This window comes from Diabrotica undecimpunctata, chromosome 1 (assembly GCF_040954645.1).
Source record: "Diabrotica undecimpunctata isolate CICGRU chromosome 1, icDiaUnde3, whole genome shotgun sequence".
NCBI lineage: Eukaryota > Metazoa > Arthropoda > Insecta > Coleoptera > Chrysomelidae > Diabrotica > Diabrotica undecimpunctata.
In genome coordinates, this window is record NC_092803.1 from 11,632,542 (window position 1) to 11,646,807 (window position 14,266).

The 14,266-nt window shown below is 34.9% G+C and overlaps 1 protein-coding gene across 4 annotated transcripts in view; it reads left to right on the forward strand.

Moving 5' to 3' along the window:
- LOC140444668 (protein Fe65 homolog) overlaps nt 1-14,266 on the forward strand; it is a 110,231-nt gene that overhangs the window by 74,930 nt on the left and 21,035 nt on the right. For 3 of the 4 annotated variants that reach the window (XM_072536444.1, XM_072536430.1, XM_072536433.1), the window contains 7 exons: nt 1,694-1,762; nt 6,718-6,908; nt 9,191-9,416; nt 12,231-12,429; nt 13,041-13,168; nt 13,679-13,926; nt 14,064-14,266. In XM_072536444.1, coding sequence (XP_072392545.1) covers nt 1,694-1,762; nt 6,718-6,908; nt 9,191-9,416; nt 12,231-12,429; nt 13,041-13,168; nt 13,679-13,926; nt 14,064-14,266 — 1,264 coding nt within the window. The remainder of the gene's footprint in view (nt 1-1,693; nt 1,763-6,717; nt 6,909-9,190; nt 9,417-12,230; nt 12,430-13,040; nt 13,169-13,678; nt 13,927-14,063) is intronic. The other variant, XM_072536438.1, reaches the window with a different exon arrangement.

Consider the following 14,266-nt stretch of genomic DNA (forward strand, 5'->3'; position numbering starts at 1 on the left):
TGAAGACTCTGGTGGTAAAATCCCTACATGAAGCCGTCTGTATGGCACAGGATCGCAGCAAATTTTGGCCGCAAGCCAATGATATTTACAGTGTCACTACGCCCTGACAAGGTCTCAAGGAATGAGGAGGAAGATCTTTTTCGACATAAAGCATTATCGATTTTAGTACCGCCAAAAGTTTAACTTTTTTGTAATTTCTTTTAACACTTGACTTGCGAAATTTTCTCAAGGGGAAAAAGCGACGCATTATCCTTAAAACTGCTTTTTTTATGCTTGTGACAATAGTAGAATATTTTAGAGAAATATAAGAACGAAACGTGTTGTGTAAATGAATAATATTTGTGGTGCTGGTACGCCAAAAATTTTGAGTTAAGAGAAAAAATTGCTAATATATAAATTGTAGGAAATTTTTTATAGTTTAAATTTGTATCTTTATGAATGATTTTCTCGTAATATCCCCTTTACGTGCAGCCATTGCTGCTGCTGCTCGCTTTGCGAAATAATTCCACGGCAGCATTTAAGGCAAATGACTGTTTACATACAGCTACCACAGTGCTTCATCAGTGTACCATTAGCAATGGAGAGCATAAAAATTACTCCGGCGTCAGCTCTGTGGGTTTTAAGTTTACAAAATTATCTTAACGTTTTAAAAACAAATGAGGTAGAAAAAAACGTCGATTTTATTTGGATAATAATCTGAAAATGGCTTCAAACATTTATTTATAGAGGAAATATAACAAACTTTTTCAATGAACTGACTTGTCCGGAAGTTTGTAAAGCATTAATATTGTTTTAAAGAACAAATTGCATCGACTGCATTGTGCTTTTTTTGTGGTCTTTATGTGAAGAATCCCACAACAATCTTCACTAGCATATAGCTCTAAAAACTTCAGCACTTGGTCATTGCTCCACTCAACCATAGTCAACGAAACATTTAACAAACAATAAACAAATAAGTTCGTGCACCGACAATACAGCGAGCAGCATGTAAACAATCACTGTCACTCGCACTGCAAGTCCTTTAATTTCCATTAAAAAAAACCGCCAACGAAGGGAGCGTACGACAGCGGCAGTGGCATGAGTAATGACAGCGCGAGCTATGTATTTGTATTTACATACTCAATCTGCCAACTTCCCTGCTCAATTCCCTGCTCACTGCCACGGAAGTGAGCTGCATGTAAAGGGGGTTTAAAATGCGTTGAAAAATCTAAAATTACCAATTTTCAAAACTCCCGGAAACTTTCCAGGTAACCACCTTTTTTGACCAAATGGTTAAGCTATTTCTATGCTACATTAGAAATTTTGACCTTTTATAATTACCAAACCACTTTAAATTTTCCGTCTTTCTCTTGTTGTTTTCATCGTGATCAGAAACCCATTGTTGTGCTTCGAAATAATCAGAAAAACAATACCAAAACAAAAAAAAAAACATTAAATTAATAGTGTGACGTAAATCCTATTTATTATTTTACATTACGAATATGTTTGTAAAGGAATACGAATACTACTGATAGAAACCACAACACTTTCGTTATATCAACTAGTATTTAAAAAAATACAACGTTTTTGGTTTATTTAAGAATTATATACTTATATATTTTTTTGATTTTATGTTTTATAGTGAAAGTATCAGTGGATAACGGATTTTGTTCAAAAAAGGCTTTACCAAACAGTAGTATATTATTTGTTGTAGGGGTAATGAGTGGAATGGAAATTCTATGTCTGATAAGGAGTTGAGTGAAAGTTCTACTGTCTGGGAAAAGTATGTAATAGACAATATTATGCACTTTTACATCTGCAAATAAAATCGAGCTTTTTCATTTATAGAGTTAATCATAACTAGAAGTTTTTTTAATTTATATACGTATCATTGTACAAAAAAAAAGTTTCTGATCTGTACAGACAAATTAATATCATTCTCGAAAGAGGAAGGTTTTTCCTCATTTTTTGCGGCCCCATATTTTTTGAGCCATTTGAGAAAGAAGTATACATTTCTACTAGTTTCCATATTGTGCTTTAAGTACATTGATTTTATTAACTTTAAAGTCATGGTCGATCGAAATCAGGGCTCTATTTTTACTGTCTGTATTTTTCTGTGAAGTATAAGCTACAAGAAAAGCTGATTTTATTGCGACCTTGTCATTTTAGAATGTTTACTGGTAAGGCCATAAACTAGGACAAACTTTAATAAGCAATTTCATTTAACCGCTTCTACAGAATGGCAAATACTACTTGATATTCAGATTGTAAACAAACTTTATGTTTTGGGTTTGACTAAAAACTTTCTACCTATTGTAAACTCGAAATTAAGGTAGATAAGGCCGAGTAACTTTTATCAATTAAAAAGGAAGTATAAAAACTTTTTTGTAAATTGCTGTATTTGAATTATACAAAAACTTATTCACAAATTCCAAAAGCATTAGTTGACACAAAGCTTTAGGGAAGTTGGCTTCGTTATCTCCTCTCGTCTTCAGAAATTATAACAGTTTAGAACTTTTACAATGTTATTACGGGAGAGCTTACATATTATTTTTTCATTTTAAGTATCGACAGTAATTCTATAAGTTCACTGATAAATGAAAAAAAAAAAGTTTTTAACAAATCTTTATTTGCGTACTCTTGCCCCTACAAATAGGGCAGTAGTATGCAAATGCGTATTTTTACCCCAAAACTAAAATGTATAAAAGCCCAAATAAAAGAAACGGTAGGCGTTTAAAAGAAACCAATCTGTATTGAAAAAAACCAAACGTAAAATACATAGAACTGTATTTAGCGAGGTCGTCAGAGAATCATATAGAATTTGAAATCTGAAAGAGCTTATTGGCTTTGAAAGAGTTAAAACAATATCGTCCTTTCGTTATCTCACGAAAACGAAGTGTTAAAGAAATTTTTTCCAAAAACCTTCACTACGACAAAGTTATCAGTTAAAATATATGGTAAAATCATGTCTTGCTCTTCATCGTTATCGGAAAAATAAACGTCACAAGAATCAATACTTTCTTGATAGGAGAATGCTACTGATTCACCAGATGATGATTCGTCGAAAACTTTCCTTTTGGCCTGGTTCGTTTCCTTTTTATCTTATTATTTTTGGGAAGGGAATAATGCCCTTCCCTCCCAGAATAATAATTCTGAAGATGAAATTACTGATTGTTCTGATTTTGATGACGACTAGGGCTCTTTCGTGTCAGTAATAGTTTCTTTTTCAATATTTGAAGGACCCGGTACAGAAATTCCGACTTCCTATTTTAATGACGGCTGGGGCTCTATCGCATCAGTAACAAGTTCTTCTTTTTGCTGAAACTGGATAAAAACATGACCTTCATCGTCTGAAATTTCACCTAAATCTTGCTCTGTTACTTCCGCTTGCATAAAATCTACGTCCGAACAAATATCTTGTCGGTAGATTCCTGTAGACCGAAAGCCTTCTCTTGCTATATCTATAGTAGCAGTTTTTGCAAATGCTGAGGATAAGAGACCAGCCACATAGTAAATGGAGAGAACCTGTACTGGATGGGAACTGGTCCAGCTATCAGCAACGCTCTCATAATAAGCTTTTAATGGTTTGAAAAATGCCCGATCGATTGGCTAGGTCTTATGGTCTTTGTCTTTTGCAAATGTTACTGCTTGAAGACTTGTGGGCGATACATGATTATCTAGATTCAGAAGAACGGGGTTCTCCTCTGTTGGATTTGTATGTTTTTTAAAATGCTACAGGTACTTGATAAACGTGGAAGTGTTCATGTAACCACTATCAGTAACAGCCATGTCGCAGGCAGTGGGCCCGTCTTTGATTAGAAGAAGATTCATCCGTTTTCGAGCAAATAAGAAAATTGGAGGGATATGGTGACCAGTTGCACTCATACAGCAAACAGCCGTAATTGTTTGTCCTTGCTCGGCAGCTACAGCTTTTGCTATATCTCTCTTTCCAACTGGGGCAACATGTTTGGGTAGATGGTTTGGGACTGTCTGAACGATTGTTTCATCGACGTTATAGATACGGTTGGGAGGTAACTTATATTTTTTTCTAGTGTTCTCCAAAATTTCAAAATACTGAGCAAGTTGTACTCTACTGAAGTCCATGGTTCTATCAATACTTCGGTTCCTTTTCATGAAAGATCTATTTAAGTCCCGACCAGCCAACTGATTTACAGGTGAAAATGGATGTTCAATACGGTTTCTTACACAAGAAGAGTAAATTAAAAAACGCAATGACTTCAGCGTCGTTCCATCAAATCGTTTGTCGAGTGCTTTGCATTGCTGAACTATTTAGTTTTCTTGGATCTTGGTTAGAAATACTTTAAATCTGCCTAAAGACTGGACAGCATTTCCTTTTTTCAACCTTTACCGTTGTGTCGCTTCATGAAATCCCACAGCTTTTGCTGTCTGATGTGTAGAAACGCCATTATTAATAAGTTCACGAGCTTCGCACAAACTAACTTCTGTCAAAAACTTGCGCTCTGATTTTTTTTGTAGTTTCTGGAAAACAGAAACATTTAGATGAATTGAATATTTAATTCCGAAATTAGTAGAAACAAAATTAATTTATGATAATGGGGAAAAATACGCATTCGTAGTTTTGCCCCATAACTCTCGCGTATTTTTTCCCGATTCGGCAACACTGTCAAAACCATCTGTTGAGATTTTAAGAACCTTACCTCAATCGAAAACGCTTAACATAATAACCCACACTCAAGCCAAGAAAATACCCGAATAAACTAATTCAACGAAAAATGCCAATTTGATTTTATCACAAATTAAATTTGTTATGCCAATATTACAGTGTAATAGTAAAAAATAATATTTCCCTCATAGTTTGTTTGTAAACAACGCCTTGAATCAGCTTTAACCTTGGAACAACACATATGGCACACTGTTGCCAAATGTTTGTAGCTAAAATCAGTTCAAACTGGAGATTAGCGGCAAATTTAAATGAGGTGCGCTCTTTTGCCCCGTGCCTGTTTTTACCCCCAACTACCCTATCTGTCTTTGACATAAAATTTTAGTCCAGTCGTCAGATACGAAAATACCTTCTTCTTCTTTGAGTACCGTGCCCAAGTTTTAAGCGTGGGTAGCTTCCATGACGATTTGCCGATATCGTACTCGATCTTGCGCGGCATGTAATAATTCATCTGCTGATAAGCCAGTCTATTGACGAAGGTTTCGGCCCATGAGTATTTCTTCCTACCAATTCCTCTTTTTCCGTCGATCTTTCCGTTGAGTATTCCTCTCAATATATGCCCCAGATATTCGAGTTTTCTCTTTTTTATCATCTTTATTAAGTTGCCTTCACCTTGACCTACTCTGTTCAAGACCTCTCTGTTTGAAATGTGTTGAACCCATGATATTCTGAGCATTCTACGATAAAACCACATCTCGAATGTTCATTTGTTCATCATGTTAACCTTCATAATCCAGGTTTCAGATCCATACAGGAATGCAGGATACACATAACATTTTAGGAACTTAATTCTCAGCTGTAAGTTCAGCTGAGAATTGCTCAGAATAGATCTAAGTTTCATAAATGCTCCTCTTGCAATTTCTATACGAGTTTTAATTTCTTTATCCGGATTTAGTGTCTCTTTTATCCAACATCCTAGGTATTTAAAATGGTTAACTTTTGTTATCGGTTCATTATTGACAATTATTAGTTGTATAACGCCGAGGTCTTGTTTACTAATCACAGGTAACTTTGTCTTTGTTGTATTTATGCTTAGTCCGTTATTAGAGCATTCTCTAGTGACTCGATCTATAAGAAATTGAAGATCTTCGATACTTTCAGTCATGATCGCGGTGTCATCTGCATATCTGATGTTGTTAATAGTTTCTCCCCCGATTCGAACTCCACGTTGTCCTTCCAAGGCTTCGTTAAAAATTATTTCTGAGTAAACGTTAAACAAAGTTGGGGACAACACACAACCCTGTCTAACACCTCTCTGAATACAAATTTTGTCTGTTTCTTTGCCGTCTACCAGAATAGAAGATTCCAATATAGATGTTGTAAAAGTCTCAGATCTTTATCATCTATTCCAATCATTTTTAGATATTCGAACAGCCTACCATGTTGAACCCTATCAAACGCTTTCTCAAAATCTATAAAACAGACGTAAATTGGTTTCTGTACTTCCCATGAAAATACCTGAACCTCAAAATATCGTACGAACAAGCTGAATTTTGCTCCTTGCTGACAGTTTGCCACTCCTATCCCCGGGCTTCCCCATACAATCCCCCCCCATAGGGGGGAAAACGGGAAACATCAATTTTTAAGAATCGACAATCAAAACAATGTTAATATTTTCGTTATTTACGAAGATACATTGTACAGGGAGCGCATAAAAACTATTGAATTCTGAATTTAGTGAAAATAAAAATATATATATATATATATATATATAGATTCTTTGGATCGTTACAATAATACAAAAGATCTTTCGGGTTGCAGAGTGGAAAGATGTATGTGGTCAAACAACCCATTTGAAATCTACAGATAATTTTGTAGAATAATTCCTGCAAAAAAATTGTTGCAACAAAAAAATTAATAACAGAGGTATATTGCTATATATTTCTGTTACCTAATTGTTTGTCCTAGTTTATTGGTCCATATTACACAAATTGTCATGTGAGTAGTGTGCACTATAGTATTTTTATTTGTTTCGTCGTTATACATTCAACCTCGTATTTATATCCTACCATGTCATTACATCTTTGTATTTTTAGTTTGTTCGAGAAAATGACCAAAGAAGATGAGAACGGCATCCAACACATCGTAGGTAATATAACGAATGATCTGTATGCGGTACCAATGAGAAAATGTCAAAAGAATATAGACCAAATAGACACAAATAATTCTCCCGAAAAGGAATGGGATAGTCAAAATGAACTGCCACCCGGATGGGAGAAACATGAAGGTAGATTACATTGATTAATAAAATCAACTTCCTGTATGTTTCTATGAACCATATATTTATAGCACACAGAACTTTTCGGTTAGTTGAAAATCTGTTTTACGGCGGTACTAAGGCATGTACATATGCGAAATTATTAAAATAATTTCAGAGTTTGAGGACTGTATTATCGGTGTGGTTCAAAATAATTAGGGGAGGTAATTAAATGTTATACAGACAATATCTAAATCAAGTTTATTAAAAGCTTACCAGTAGTACTGTTATATGCACTCACGGTATTCATATAAGTAGGTTTCACACGCGCTGGTGATTTATCGTACGAGTTTTAATCTTCTCTAGCGGATTAGTGGTGTTTGTCTATAACGGATTCACGGTATTTTTTCACTATATACACGGTACTGTTTCTTTGTGAGTAGTCGTTCACTAAGAGAGGCGGAAAAAACGTCTATTGATTAAGGCAACCAAACTCAGAGAGCGCCAAAAACACGTCTGTTGTCTGCGGGAACCAATCTCAAAGAAGGAAAACAGGTCTGTTGTCTACGACGACCAAAATTATAGAAAGGTTTTTCTTTTGCATTGTTCAAGAAAAGTCTGTTTTTCTTGAGGGAAGGATTGGGTCAGTAGTAGTGTTACATCAGCGAAAAATGTAGTATTGTTTTTCGCATGTGAAAAAGTGTAAAAATTCTACAGTAATTATGTATTGTTTCATATTGTAATTTCATATCGTTATTTATATAAGTGTCGGCAGCTGTATTCACCTACTACTTTTTTGCAGTAGCAATATGTAAGTTGTCACGAATTTCACTATTTATTCAAAGTGTATTTGTTATATTGTACGTAATACCTTCAACTGGAACGTTCGAGTATCTCTATGTTTGAGTTTGAGGATGTACCCCATAGTTACATATCGTGGAATCATATTTTTTCATGGATGCCATCTCGTACTGCAGCCAGTTGTTTTATTGTACATCTTCTATTTCTTATTATATGCATTTCAGGATTCTGGAACTCTGTACCAGCTTATACAGGTTTAGAGGCTGGTTGGCATATTTTTGTGGAGTCACTCTGTAGTCATTTGCCGCCTGCGATCTAATGAGTCGCATTCATGCAAAATATGGTTGTTGTTTCAGGTTTTCTGCTAAAGAATCTGCAGCTTCAGCCTGCATGAAACAGTCCTATTATATGCAGGTGTTCTTTGACTGCAATGTCCAGCAAGGACGCCTGTTATCACTTGGAGCCGATTCCTGCTTGTTTTCTGCTGTACTTCAGCATTATTTGACCACATGTCCGTCCAATATATATTTTGAGAAAGAGCTTGTTTTTATACAAGGTTTTTGATATCTTCTCAGCTGTCAATAATATTTGCTGAATTTCAGATAGTTGTTTTTTCTTGTTGCGGTTATTTGTTCTTCAGGTGAGTCCTTTGTCCAGGTACATTCCCATTTACTTAACGGTGTCAGAATGAGACAGATTTTGACCATTTAATGTAACAAGTTATGATTGCTTGGTTGTTTGTTGGAAGGTCAATTGCATACATAAGATAAAGAATGAGGCCAAGGACACTGCCCTGTGGTACTTCTGCTTTTATCAATGTGATTTCTGTTGATATCTGTCCATACTTTACAGCAGACTGTCTTTCTTTAATTTAGAATTCTATGATTATATAGACTATGTGAGGGAATAATTTTTTAAACTTGAAAAGTTGACCATCATGCTAGACCTTGTCAAGGGTTTTGATTTATTTTACTTACTGCTCTACGTATTCGTCCGATTGTGCTATACCTCTTTGTTAAGCCGAATTGTTATTCAGGCATTAGATAGGTTAGGTTAGGTTCTATTGCGGCTTGGAATCAGATAGTTTGAATATATTTGTTAATGAATTTGACGAAGTTACTTCAGTTTGAAGATTTCCAGATTTCGGGATAAATATAAACTCGTAAAACATTCCTCTGGACCAGGAATCCTAATCATAGTACTAAATTGAATATTGTTGTTTTCATAGTATTTCCTTGGGAGTTTTTTAATGAGTTAGTCTTTGATAAGTCTTATTAAGGTTTAGTTTAGCTTGGAGCATTTGTTTTTGTATTTGAAACATCTGATGTAAAACAAAAATGTCATTGACCTCTGATTCTTGATCAGGCACACTCTGTGATGGAATAAGTTAAACTACTTGTTCTAGATATCTTAGTAAAGTAAGTTTTTTCCTCGTCAGTTCGTGCCCAAATGTTTACACCTCCTAATGTCTCTATCCAAGAAATTAAGCAATTTTATGATTTCTGTTACAGATAACGATGGTCCGTACTATTGGCACATAAAAAGCGGCACCATCCAAAGGGAAATCCCTCTTATAGAAAACAATAAACTAGAAAAATCCAATTCCAAACTGAATCTGAAAGACGGGAACCTAATTTCGTCGTTTGAAAACAATTTATCAGTAACGCGGAGCAGTACTAGTTCAGCTTTAAATTTGGACGGCGACGATAGAAAGAGGAAAGAAGAAATAGCTTTAAAGTAAGTTATTTTATTATTATTTTGCAATTAAAGTTTTTTGCCTATTCAGGTTTTAGTGTAGATATGTATTACAGAAACGCTGTTCTTCGTGTATTTTAAGTTATCAATTTCTCTAGGTTCCCAGTACCCAGTACCTTCTACTCGATTACATGTACAGACAAGAGTTCAACAAAAATAGACAAACGCATAAAAAAGACAGGAATAACAACAGCTTTTAGAACAAACAACAACTTGGGCAAATATATTAAGGACAAAAAGCACTTACACAGTGGTGTATACAAACTTAAATGTGGCGACTGCACCAAAACTTACATCGGTCAAACTGGTAGAACTTTTAACGAACATATAGCAGAACACAAAAGAACTTTTGATAATAGAAAAACAGATTCTACGTACGCACTTCACGTTTTAAACCATAATCGTTCTTTTAATGACCAATTTCAAATTCTTCACATTCAAATTAAGAACCTTAAGCTAGCTGTATTAGAATTTTTGGAAATTAACAAATTAAAAATACAGACATAATTCTGAATGACCATTTTGAAAACTACAACGTGTAAACGCATGCCAAATCCGGAAAGGTGTCCGCCAAGGCTGCATACTCTCTCCGATGCTTTTTAATTTATATTCCAATCCACAAGGAATCTACGTTCCTGTATTTGGCTGTATACCATATATTAAAAAAATAATTAAAATCCTTTGTAAAAGCTATATATTTAAAAACCCAAACGTGCTGTGTTAGACAAAACGTTTTCGGAATCCATCATTCCATCATCGGTGTCTAGGAGTACATGAATGTAGCCACTAAATATATGGGTAAAAACCCGTTAATAAATAATTAGTTACATTTGTTTGACATTATATCTTATAAATAATTAGGATGTGGTACGGTGTAGATGTACGTGGTAGATTACGGTGTGTTACACACCGTCTCAGGACTTGCAACTTCAACGTGGAGTCATATGTCGCCATGTTACCTAATCCAACGGTAACTTTAACATCCTAATTATTTATAAGATATAATGTCAAACAAATGTAACTAATTATTTGTTAACGGGTTTTTACCCATATATTTAGTGGCTACATTCATGTACTCCTAGACACCGATGATGGAATGATGGATTCCGAAAACGTTTTGTCTAACACAGCCCGTTTGGGTTTTTAAATATATACCTTTTACAAAGGATTTTAATTAATTTTTTAATTTATATGTTGAAAATATATTTGCGGAAGCATTAGAAGACACGGAATTAGGCATTAAGGTGAACGGCATACCAATTAGCAACCTACGCTATGCGGACGACACAGTGATTATAACTGATAATTTGGAAGATCAGCAGTTATTACTTGATAGGGTGAATAGCATAGGTAAAAAATATGGCCTCAAAATCAACATTTTGAAAACGAAATATATGGTCATTAGCAGAAACCCTCCAGAAAACCCGATAATATATATAGGTGACGATCGCATAAAACGCGTGAAAACTTTTAAATATCTTGGCACCACAATCAATGACCAATCGGATCCACAACAAGAGATAAAACCCGAATACAAATGGCAAGACAAGCTTTTGTGAAATTCAGACCGCTCCTATGTAATCAAAACCTAAATTTCGAAATACGCTACAGAATGGTCAAGTGCTACGTATGGTCCATCTTGCTTTATGGCATGGAAACGTGGACTTTGAAAAAAACATCTATCAACAAACTTGAAGCATTTGAAATGTGGTCATTGAGAAGAATGATGCGCATACCTTGGGTGGATAGAGTTCGAAACGATGACGTCCTTAAGAGAGCCGGCGTGGAAAGAGAACTCTTTGAATTAATTAAAAAATGCAAGATTGGTTACCTTGGGCACATATTGAGAGGAGCAAAATATGAAATACCACAGTTAATCCTACAAGGGAAGATCGAAGGTAGGAGAGGAGCCGGCCGCAAACAATTATCCTGGTTAAGGAATATTAAAGAATGGACAGGAATACACAATACAGGCGAGCTGTGTCACGCCGCCAAGAACAGAATTCTAGTAATGAGATAGTCGCCTACGCACTTTGGTGTATGGCATGTTAAGAATAAGAAGGTGTGATTAAAGAAACTCACGAGCTGTTTGGATTAATTTTTGGTTCTGGAAGTATCATAGACTGTATCAATGTTTTCGAATACTTTCGTGAAATTTCTAAGTACTTTCTTGATGGAATTATTCCTTAAAAAAAGCATACTATAGCTTTCAGTTGATGGATTCTCGATATTCTTTAGAGAAGTGTTCATAGAAACCGTTAAATTGTCCTTATTTTGCTTTATTTGGTATTCTCAGCTTTGCGTTAAGTTTTTCCATTTGATTATCTCTTCATATTCCATTGAGAAATAATGAGTAATCTTGCGATGAGTGTGCTAATATCCTCCAGTTTTGGTTGAATAGTCTTTTTGGAACTTCATCGTTCAGTGGCGCACCCAGAATTTTCCTGTCTGGGGGTTTGGTTGGGCACCGAAATTTTTTTATGCTACCTCCATTTTGAGTCCTTAAAATTTGTAACAGTGTCGAAATAGTGGCCTTGGGGGGGGGATGCGCCCTGGATGCGCCACTGCATCGTATGTGTGACTGTAAGTGTAAGTAAAGTGTAACACTGCCATTGGCTATTGTGAATTCTTATATCTTTGGTTGTTTGTGATCATTTTTTTGTTTTAGATATATTTTTTAGTGAATAAAATTGTTTTAACTGTAAAATAAAAACCTGTTCTTTTTATTGAGTCTTAAAATCACACATGGAGACAAAAGCTGTCAAATACACTGGCTCTTGATAATTTTTATTACAGACGAAGAAGTTTTCCTTCGAAACCAGACCAAGATTGCAAAGAACGTCCCATCAGATTTGCTGTAAGATCTCTCGGATGGGTGGAGATTTCGGAAGACGATCTGACTCCGGAACGAAGCAGTAAAGCTGTAAATAAATGCATAGTCGATCTCTCTTTAGGCAAGAACGACTTATTGGATGTTGTCGGTAGGTGGGGAGATGTAAGTATTAGTTGAAAGTTATATTCTCATAAAACTCTCCTGTTAATATAATGGAATAGACATATATTTATCGGAGCTTTAAGTTTTCTTCTTTTTTCAGGTGTATTGCATCACTTACTTTTTTGATGAAGTCCATATTTTCCCACACTCTTACTTATTCAGTTATCACTGGATATGCGTTATTCTGCTTTCACTATTCTCTTCTAGATTATGGGGGGACTAGTTTTATTTAGTGCCAGTTACTTTGTCTCAGCTTTTTGTATATAGTTGAAAGATATCGTGATTTCTTTGTACTTTATCCTGACTTATTTCTTGTGACTATATTTACTACATCAGAGTTTCTAGTTTTCTTCTTTTGTCCATTCGGTTAAAAGTTCTTCCGTCATCCATTTTTTTGTCCTTGTGGTTAATTTTGTTATTGTTGCTTTCCTCCAATGTATTTTTATTTGTAAATATCCCTCAATGATAACTGTTAAAAATACATTACATAAAATATAAAAAATGTTAGGTTAAGTGAGGTTATGTTAACTGTATATTTTTTATGTCATATTTGTATCAACGACAAAAGAAAACATTTTATTAGACGAATACAATTGTTTTCTTTTTCTCAGGGTAAAGATTTATTTATGGATTTAGACGAAGGTTCATTGAAGTTGTTTGATCCGGAAAATTTGACAGTTTTAAATACTCAGCCAATCCACACTATTAGAGTTTGGGGTGTAGGAAGAGATAATGGGAGGTAAGGTAATGATAAATAGTATTAAGGACTATATTTAAATGTTATTTTTCTGTTTTTGCTGCGCTGCTTGGGAAAAACAGAGAAAGGTAAATTTTGTAGATTATATTTCTTTTTAATGACCTAAGTTGAAACGATAAGACTTTTGACTATCATACTTCATTTTTGAGTTCAGAATCTACCAGCTTATTTCGTATTATAAAAATTTTTGTTCAATTTGGAAGTCATTCATTATTTTCTTGATACAGTTTTTGTTTTGTTAATAATCCTCTAGAGGCTGGTCTGGCTTCTAGAAGAAAAGAGGAAGAAACAGTGCTAGATCACTGTAAGCTACATTAGTATTTATTATTGCAATAATTGTTGTCTTTAAAAAGAATTATTTGATTTGCAGTAGTGCCATCTATAGGTTATGAGAAGAACCATTTAGTAAATATCTAGGTACAAAGAAACTTCTGTTAACAGAATCTTATTATGTTTTCTATACAGTTATTGATTAAAGGATGTGCATTTTAGGGATTTCGCGTACGTAGCAAGAGATAGGACCACACGCAAGCACATGTGTCACGTGTTTAGGTGCGACATGCCAGCCAGAACCATCGCTAACACACTAAGAGATATATGCAAGAAGATAATGATCGAAAGAAGTTTGCAACAGAATTTAGGAAAGGCTATCGATGTGAATGGTAAATCTCTAGCTACTAGACCAAATAATTTACCGACAGAACACAGACGTCCAGCTAGAAATTCTCAAATTTTTGTTTGTAAGTATATCTATCTTAAAATTGTTTGCTTTAAACAGTATGCTTAAATGTTTTATGCCTAGATCTACACCGTATCTAGGATATAAGGTTTCTTTTTCCGTTTTCCCATTACAATATTCTTGTATTTACTTTTTCAGCTCAATCTTTTCCAACACCAATGGAAGAACCAAAAAAGATCCTCCGAGCCCAGTATTTAGGTTCCACGCAAGTGTCCGCAGCCACTGGAATGGACATCTTGAACGAATCTATAGACAGGTTGGTGGCCACAGTCCCGCGAGAACAGTGGCAGCCGGTTAATATATCGATAGCTCCATCTATGATTAGTATCCATCATCCAAAT